Source organism: Tachysurus fulvidraco, chromosome 7 (assembly GCF_022655615.1).
Source record: "Tachysurus fulvidraco isolate hzauxx_2018 chromosome 7, HZAU_PFXX_2.0, whole genome shotgun sequence".
NCBI lineage: Eukaryota > Metazoa > Chordata > Actinopteri > Siluriformes > Bagridae > Tachysurus > Tachysurus fulvidraco.
In genome coordinates, this window is record NC_062524.1 from 15,764,448 (window position 1) to 15,774,554 (window position 10,107).

Genomic DNA, 10,107 nt, shown 5'->3' on the forward strand with positions numbered 1-10,107 from the left:
CAGAGCCGCAAGGAGTTTTATGTTTAATGAAATTTGCAGGTTTTGATTCTCTTCTGAAGACCTTTAGCTCAGTGGTTATTTATTTTATTTATTTAATTCTTTCTTTAATGTCAAGGGTCTCTGAAAACTAAGAAACAAACAAAAGAGCGTGTGTGGGGTGCTGTGACAGAAAGCTTATTTGTTCCTGTCCGAGTTTCGCTTCATGCCATTTGGGTGAAATATCAGAAAATATCAGTGGTGTAATTGAGAGATGGACAGAGACACGCTAAACCTCATCACACTCAGTGTTTACATTTATACACATCAACATCACCAAATACACACACACACAAAAAAAAAAAAAAAAAGACGTAGCGGAGATCGTTAGTGCCTCTGGAGATTGTATAAAGCTGATACAGTCTGACTACAAGAGACAATCTACAAGTGACAGGTGTGATTTTAGCTTGCTAGTTAGACTAGGTTTAGTCACTAACTATGCTGTTAGAGGTGTGTCAGTGAACAGGTGTAAAGAGTGAAATCATTAGAACACCTCGTCGAGGGCCGGGTGCAGAGCGAAAAGCTCTCTGTGACGGTTGCCTTTACGTTGCTCCTCATTATGCCGGTCGATCTCCTCGTTCGGGACTCGGTCCAGCAGGTGAGGGAGCAGAGCATCGGGCTGGGAGTTCTTCAGGTCAAATATACTGCAAGCCCAACTACCCCGAGGAGTGTCATCTATGGACATGGACCTGCGCTTCAGATCATCCTGTAAAAATATACACAAATGATCAATTATCCAAGATATCTCCTCTTACATTTGTTTGTTTTTCATAATTCCCTATTCCCATTTGTATGCTAATTTGCGTGTGTGTGTGTGTGTGTGTTTTACCTGATCGTCCTGATAGCTGCTGGGGTCCGGCAGCTCATCTGACTCAAAGACCTGCTTGGGTAAACCCCTTTGCCTCTCCTTCTGCTTGTCCAGTGTGTTGGGGTTAAAGCCTGTACCCAGCTTATGGTACCTGTGGCAGAAGTTAACATCACACTTTAGACGCTTGGTGAAAAATGTTATTTTGAGCTACGATAGCCTATTTGTGTAAACAAACAAATAAACAAAAATGTTTGAGAGAAAACTATTACTTTGAGAAAAAAACTACATTAAACGCTAAAAGGTAGAATCTTTTTATGGAGCCTTATATCTTAAAAAAAAATAAATAAATAAATAATAATAATAATAATAATAATAATAATAATAATAACTTCCCTTAATATTGTCTAAAATGGACCAGTCAATAAGCACTGATATTAATATGGGATAGTGTTATGCCGTTATCACCCCAATGTGGTTTATCTTTCTCAAACCCTGAAGACCTTTAGTCCACTTATACTACAGCAATTTGCCAACAATTCTGTAATTTCTTATTAAAAGGCAGGGTCTCCTTTGTTTGAAAGCCAAAGTTGACATTTGAAATCACCAAAACAAACACGCCCCTAACCCAAATGGGTCCCACCCCTGTTTTGATAGCTCTGCCCCACATATACACCAGGCTAGTATAACCCAAGTATAAACCAGACAAGTATTGTGGCAGAACCTGTTGGGGCAGCTGACCGAGGGGATATTTTTATCAATAAATGAACTCAATGAGTAATACAAATGTGTTTTTGTAGTACTGTGTGTTGTACTGTGAAACATTTATCTCCGTTTCACGCAGAAGACGTTCAGTTCTCTCTAGCGCTGGAAAGTTGATCCTATATTAACACGAGTCCTACTTCTTGCCTTATCGTAAGCCTTTCTTCGCATTTTGTCTTTGTTTTTATCCTCCATGTCAATGTTAAAACCGCTTTCTGCTAATGTCACACATGCGCACTGAACACTCTCTCCGCAGCATATTGACAAGACACGCCCCTTTCTGCTCATTGGCTACACGGTCGTTTTGTTTGGCGGCTCAACGCAGTTTTCTGAAGCATTTCTCAAACAATGAAGACCCCACCTCTGAAGAATGGCACTCTATACATCTAGTTACATTTCATGTTATGGGATGTCTGGAAAAACAGGTTAGTTCCTATTATCAGTTACAGTGGCTGTAAAACAGACAGTCTTGCCCTTGAAACCAGTATGGGGAAAAAGATAAACAAAAATTTAAAAATTTCACAAAATGCAATGTCTGCCATCGTAAAAACATTTCTGTGTCAGAAAACTAAGCTACAGCTTTATCTCTGACTAAAACAAAGCACTGACGATAAAGACTCTTACATCTCCTTAACAATCATCATCAGATTCACAATTACAGATTTGTTTTTGTCAAAAAACATCTTTTCAATCTGTATTCAGTACTTAAAGAATAAAGAATAAATAAATACTACACAGTAATATAACCGTGAGAACTGCTGTTAAGTTACTGAACACTGAGAACTCGAAAGCTGCTTGCTTTGAAATTTCATACTGCATAGGATGGAGCCAAGCACTGCAGTTTATAATCATAGTCCTAATCATCATGCGATTTAAACTAGACGAAACCTTTTATTACAAGGATTTGTGGTCCTGAATCCTCGTGATTTGGTTATTAGCAAACTTCTTCAGGTGGCTTGTAAAGTGCCTTTTTCCAGATCACAGGCTACCAAGTGGTAAAAAAAAAAAAGTAAGACAAATGGAGCTGCACAAGAAACATGAGCTATACAAGCGAGACTGCTGAGAACGCTGTAGATGAAATTACAGTGGATTGAGGACAGTGTAATTACTCAGGAGTAACCTGTAATTATTCTTAAATAGCACGTTTAAAGAAAGGACTAATGTACAACACACACCAGCTTAAGAGAAAATAAAAATACAAGTTTTCTGAGAGAATCAGGGGCAAAATCAGAGTGAGAACAGGAAAGCTAGATGATCAAGAGTGCTCAGTTCATCTAAGACAATACTATGCTCCCATTCAAAAACATACATTTTATTTATTTATTTTATTGAGGGGCTTCTCGAGTGATTTTTACAAGAGTTTGACGAGGGATTGAAAGTTTGAGTTGTGTTATGAAACATGGACATAACACTAGACATAAAAAAGAAAACAATGTTATGGAAAGAATTTTTTCTAGGATACATCCCAGTTCGTGTGAATGAGAGGAGATAAGCCTTTACTGCTTTCTGTTTGTGTTGTTGTGTAACCTCACAGGTAATGTTTGTGTTCACGCTTTCTTGTATTTTGACTCTGCATGTTTGCTGATATGATCACATCACTAGTCTGTACAAGTCTACATCGTATTTGTCCCACGTCCTCCTAAAACCAAAGTAGCCAAAATTGAGAGGCAAAAGTTGGGCCATCAGCAGCAGTGAGCCACTCAAATTTAGGTCTTGCCCACTCGATCAAAGGTAGATTTTTTTTTTAATTTATTTTAGCCAAAGGGAAAAATAACACAGAAAATACCAGCATGTTTTCTAACTTCTGATTGGGTGGGCAGCCTACAGGCCAATGGATGATGATCTGTCTCTGCAGTAGTCCAACACAAAGCACCGCCCCCACAGCACAGAATAGTTTTCACCACTCACTTCACACTACTGTCAGTTCAACACACCTACAGACTCTAGTTCAGTACGGACCTTTTTTTTTTTTGGGAAAGTTCAATATTTTGTGTGGCCACCATTATTTTCTGAGAGAGAGAGTTACAAGACAACAAAGGAGAGAAGAGGAGGAGAGATACAGAGAAAGAGAGAGACAGAGAGAGAGAAAGAGAGAGGGAGAGAGATACTAAGAAAGAGAGAGAGAGATACAGAGAGAGACAGAGAGAGAGAAAGAGAGAGGCAGAGAGATACGAAGAGAGAGACAGAGAGATACAGAGAGAGAGAGAGAGAGAGAGAGAGAGAGAGAGAGAGAGAGAGAGAGAGAGAGAGAGAGAGAGAGAGAGAGAGAGAGAGAGAGGGAGGGAGGATCTTTTGGCAGCACAGATATTAGGGTCTTTTTACACCTGGTTCCATTTACATTAGGCCACATAAATGTGTCTTGGCCAATCGGATCAATCTGATCTTTTTACTCCCGCCCAATATGCAAATATATTTCACCTCATTTCCGGGGTAACTGAAATGGAACACGGAGCCAGCACTGGTGGGAAAACATATTGGTTTCTGGCACGATGCACGACTCGCGAGTCACCTGCGAGTGACGTACTTCCGTTTGGGAGGAGTATAGCGCTGACGTATGTGGCTTGAACAACCACATGCATTTACACCTGTCCAGTTTCATCTGAAATGCGTCCCAGACCACCTCCTGAAGTGGTTTGTACCATAGATTTATAACCATCTCAAAACCGTTTCGGAGGGCATTTAGACCTGGTCTTTTTACGATCTGATAGCTATACGATCACAAAAAATGCATGAAGTGACCAGGTGTAAAGAGAGAGAGAGATAGAAGAGTAAAGTGAGAGAGAGAGAGAGAGAGAGAGAGAGAGAGAGAGAGAGAGAGAGAGAGAGAGAGAGTAAAGTGAAAGAGGTCTCTGTAACGGTCTGTTAAGAAAGAATAATGGCAGTTGTGAGCGCTGTGTCTTCACTGTGAGCTGGGGTAGAAGATCCTGACCTCTGACCTGACCCCTGACCTTACTGTCACCCACAGTGTGTGTAGCAGGTAGATAGATGCAGCCCTGCTTTGTGTAGAAGGTGTGAATGCTTACTAACCTACGACGGATGCTTTAATGATTCAGATGAAGGTTTCCCAGCAGATTAAATCCCAGCAGGTGTTTCAGGTCTCCTCAGTGCTGCCGTGCTGCCAGCACGGCAGCATAAAAAGGCGTGAGATCTTCTCGCTGAGGCTTTAAGTCTCATTAGAAACAGTTGCTTATCAGGTCTCACTCACTGCCTCTCCTTAATAACGAGGTCACAGGAGATAGACGTGATGTACAGCAGGCAGTCTGCCAGCAGCTGCTGAATGACTTTTTGTCATTATTCTGGACCTGGTTCCCACAAGGCCTTGAGATCCTTCTCATACTGGGACACATGTGGATCATGAGGGATAGTGAAAATAAATATAAAACATGACCAGAATGGTGACGCTGAACATTCAGCAGGAGATCAGACAAATTTCAAACTTCACAACACTGGAGGACATGATGAACATGGAGGACACTAGTGAGGACATCGAGAACTCTGAGGACACAGAGAACATGAAGGACATGGGAGACATGAAGGACACTGTAAGCATGGAGGACACAAAGAACATGGAGGACAATAACATGGAGCATGGAGCATTGAGGACATGGAGGACACAGAGAACATAATAGACATGGAGGACATTGAGGACATGGAGGACATGGAGGACACAGAGAACATAATAGACATGTAGGACATTGAGGACATGCAGGACACAGAGAACATAAAGGACATGGAGGACATTGAGAATGTTGCAGCATTAAACAGTGGCAAATTAATGTTAGACTTTTTCTTTCTTTCTTTCTTTCTTTCTTTCTTTCTTTCTTTCTTTCTTTCTTTCTTTCTTTCTTTCTTTACCAAGAAAGAGATACAATATTGATGAATATGACATGATTTGAACTGATGTTCATTAGTAAGTAGTAGAGCTGTAAGTAGCGTTAACATGACAGAGCTGAAGCTCTGTGATTGATCTTGAGGTTTTATTGACTGGAAGAATCAATAGGTTGACTGGAAGGTTTTATTAATAACAGTAAGTTATTAATGTCCTGGTGAACACTGAGTGGAGTGATTGTGAACAGAATCAGCATTTAATCTTGTCCTGTGTTCTCTATCACAACGGGGTGGTCCAGTCACTCTGTGTGTGTGTGAGAGAGAGTGTGTGTGTGTGTGTGTGTGTGTGTGACAGAGCAAGGCAGTGCATGTGAGCCTACATTGCCCTTCCATTAAGCTCACTGACCTTCCTTGTCCTTCTCATTCGAGCTTCTAATTGCGTGGTGACCGTCAGCGACCTCTGCGTAAAGGCTTTTTACACCCGCGCATGCAGACAAAGTCAACCCAAAGTAATGCGATCACTCTAAAATTGCACTTGTTATATTTCACACTGCAATGTCTGAGAGCACTCAAAAAAAAACACTAATAAATGACACACTGCTCTTGGTGGATCTTCAAAACTGATCCAGGATCAGTGTCTCAGCATTTGGAGCCTTAGCATCCGGATATGATGTTAGAGCCATCAAGCTGTTCTGGGATCAGTTGAATCAAACAGTTTATTAGTGAGATATGAGTGATTAAAGAGAACAAGGAAAGAGCAGCGTGACCTTTTTTACGGTTTTTCACATTGTGAAAAATGTCAGCTGGTTCTGACTTGGATCCACTTCATACGAGTGAAGATATCAGAGCAGGGAACTCACACATGATATGATGGAAAGAAACTGAAGTGAGGAATAAAACACTCAAGAATCCTGGGCTCCTTCAAAAACATTTTTATTTAATAAACAATGGAACCTCTTAGTTGTTTTTCTTTGTTTGTTTTAATCCATTAATAGCAGATAATTTATTAGCAGCTACATAGAGTCACTGACTCACTCAGAACTCGTCACGTTAAAGGCCCGGTGCACTATGTTTCAAAAATGCTTCAGAAAACTGATTCGGGCCGACTAACAAAACAAACGTTTAGCCAATTAGCAGGAAGGGGCGTGTCTTATCAATATGCAGCGTGAGAGAGTGTTCAGTGTGCATGTCTGACATTAGCAGAAAGTGATTGAAAGATTGACTGCAAGTCTTTGTGCCTCCAACATGTGCAAACGCACCAAGTCTTCTGTTTCCAGGTGTTTATCCGCAGCAACGTTACAACCTCTGCTTCTAACATTACCTCTGCCTCTAACGTTACCTCTGCCTCAGGTTCTAGGTGTTGAACGTCGTCTTCTGCCTGAAACAGATCTAAACCTTTCACGGTACAACACACAGTACTACAAAAACACATTTGTATGACCATAGTATTACTCATTGAGTTCATTTATTGATAAAAATACCCCCTGCAGGTACCGCCATAATATTTGCCTGGGTTACGTGTGTATGTGTGGGGCAGAGCCAAAACAGGGGTGACACCCATTTGGGTTAGGGGCATGTTTATTTTGGTGATTTCAAATGTCAACATTGGCTTTCAGAGATCGTGCACCGCGCCTTTAACACTGGAGACTCCTTCAATCCGCCGATGGTCTGTCTTAATCCTCTCGCTAGTAGTGAATCAGTATACAGGAGACATACTTTCATTAACTAACACATTTCCTTGTCCAGTGGATTATTAACCCTTAAAAGTCGATAAACACTTAAACAAAACCGACACTGACACTCTTAATGACTAGGAGAATGGCAATAAGACATTACTATGGAAACAAGAACATATGAGAGAACAAGCATGGTTAATGTTAGAAATCAACATAATTCTAAATCATGAATAAGTTTATAGCAAGAAAATCAAATAAAACCCATAAACCCAGACAGCCATCAAACATCTGTAGTGAATGTTGCGTATTCAGTGACATTAGCTTTTATTAGCACTGACCGACTTCACTGTCCCTAAATCTTTTATATTGCTGCACTTCAAAACCCTGTCGAGTTCCATACCACTGACACAAACCTTCAGATTTCTGGTTTCGTCTCGTACCCTTGATCTGTCCTTGTGCTCGCATCTCTTTGTCCTTTAGGAGAACAGAGACGGGTTTATATTGATATGCGGTAGGCACACGGGTGACCATATAGCGTCGGAGTAATGATTCTGCATTAATTTAGCATCCGCTCGGCCAAGACCTAAATGCTCCCCGAGGTAGAGCGGTCAAGTCATGAATTTTAAAGCGTGTTTACTTCTTGTGTTAATATGTCACAAGTATAGCTGGGAGAATGGATTTGTGCTGTCTTCATGGCTACATGCCAGCACTGGCTCTTAAAAGGTCCTGTAAACAAAAAGGGACAAAGAGAGAGAGAGAGAGAGAGAGAGAGAGAGAGAGAGAGAGAGAGAGAGAGAGAGAGAGAGAGAGAGAGAGAGAGAGAGAACACTCTCGAGCGTAAGCATACATTCTTAAATATAAGTGGCACCACTGCGAGTTCAAAATGGCCAGATCTCAAGAATAGATGGAATAAAATGATTAATCCCAGTCAGTCAGTCAGTTCAGTCCAGTTTAGTTCCAGTCCATTACTTTATCAGCTGAGTTCCTAGACAGTCGGCGGCTCTGCGCGCTGAGACAATGTTGCTTTGTGTGATGCAACAGTAAGTCAAACTTTTTCAATCCAATAAATACACACAGACTTTGGTGTCTTTTGTACCTGTGCAAAAAATGAGTCAAACATAAAGAAACATTAAGACAATCTGAGGAGATCTTCCAGGAGATCTTCCAGAGCTAATCAACATCACAACAGATCACCGGAAGACCTCAAGCTCAAATCCTGACAGAATTCCACAAACATACATCTGAGAAAGTCCAAGAGCCTCAGAACTTGATGCCATTCGCTAACATCTGTGAAGAAAGTTCTGAGATGTTCTATGAATCATCGGTCTGAAGAGATGATGGAACTGGGTTTACATTGTGTCGCAAGAAACATGCGGTAGACCTCACGTCCATCTCCAGTTGGGAGATTCCACTCAGTTTGTTTGTGAAAGCATATCTTTGTGTGTTTATTCATAATTTCAATCGTGATATCTGTACATGGTTCTTCATGAAGTTTTTTCTACAGGAGTTTAGCGAGATGAGGCTTCATTAGAGCACATTGTCTTAAAGAAATGAGTAAATGAGTGTCTTTATCAAAGCAGAGAACCTTTGACATGGTGCCGTTGTCTCACTGGGCTGTCAGTGGAGCAGCTTCGCTCACTTGAGGAGCTTTTAGAAGACCAGAGTCAGTCTGAGGTCTCGCCGAGCAGCCGAGAGAAACTGCGACATGCCACTCTGCATGAGAATTAGCCTCGATGACTCAGAAACGTGTGTGTGTGTGTGTGTGTGTGTGTATTTGTTCTCTTCCTGTTTCTCTCCATCGCAAAGGTTGAGACAGCCAGTGGCCTGTTGCTAAGGTAACGCCAAAGTCAGGTCTCTCGCAAGTCATTTTGAGGTTCGCTCTCAGAGTGTGAAATCATTTTAATGCAAAAACAAATTAAAGAAGGTCACATCACTGATTATTAACTCTAATTAAAGAATGACACCTTGTACTTTTTATCCATTTATAATCTTCTTCTTTCGGCTTTTCCCTTCAGGGGTTGCCACAGCGAATCATCTTTCTCCACCTATCCCTATCTTCTGCATCCCCAACAGCACCCACTAGCTTCAAATCCTCATTAATTACATCCATATACCTCCTCTTTGGCCTTCCTCTTTGCCTTCTGCCTGGCAGCTCCATGTCCAACATTCTCCTACCAATATACTCACTATCCCTCCTCTGAACATGTCCAAACCATCTTAATCTGGCCTCCCTAACTTTGTCCCCCAAACATCCAACAGGTCATTCCCAAAGAGAACCTCAACATCTTCAGCTCAGCTACCTCTAGCTCTGACTCCTGTCTCTTCTTCAGTGACACTGTCTCTAAACCATACAGCATGGTCGGTCTCACCACTGTCCTGTACACCTTCCCCTTGATTCTTGCTGATATTTTCCTATCACACAGAACTCCTGACACCTTTCTCCACCCACTCCAACCTGCCTGCACTCGCTTCTTTACCTCTTTCCCACTCTCTCCATTACTCTGAACTGTTGACTCCAAGTACTTAAACTCCTGTACCTACTTCACCTCTTCACCCTGTAACCTTACTGTTCCACTTCCCTCCCTTTCATTCACACACATGTACTCAGTCTTACTACGACTAACTTTCATTCCTCTTCTCTCAAGCGCAAACCGCCACCTCTCCAGGTGCTCCTCCACCTGCTCCCTGCTCTCACTACAGACCACAATGTCATCTGCAAACATCATCGTCCAAAGAGACTCCTGTCTGACCTCCTCTGACAACTGGTCCATCACTATAGCAAACAGGAAGGGGCTCAGAGCTGATCCCTGATGCAGTCCCACATCCACTTTGAACTCCTCTGTCTGACCTACGGTACACCTCACCACTGTCCTGCTCCTCTTATACATGTCCTGCACCACTCTAACATACATCTCTGCTACTCCTGACTTCCTCATACAGTACCACAGTTCTTCTCTTGGCACCTTTCTCTAAGTCTACAAACACACAGTGCAACTCCCT

At 41.8% G+C, this 10,107-nt stretch overlaps 1 protein-coding gene across 1 annotated transcript; it reads right to left on the reverse strand.

Moving 5' to 3' along the window:
* Window positions 1-494: 494 nt before the first annotated feature.
* LOC125138477 (dedicator of cytokinesis protein 7-like) lies at window positions 495-4,959 on the reverse strand. Its single transcript, XM_047816658.1, has 3 exons — window positions 4,906-4,959; window positions 866-1,027; window positions 495-742 (listed from the first exon to the last, which is right to left on the reverse strand). Exons 1-3 carry the CDS (start codon window positions 4,957-4,959, stop codon window positions 521-523), a joined length of 438 nt encoding a protein of 145 aa, XP_047672614.1. The 3' UTR covers window positions 495-520.
* Between the last annotated feature and the right edge of the window lie 5,148 nt (window positions 4,960-10,107).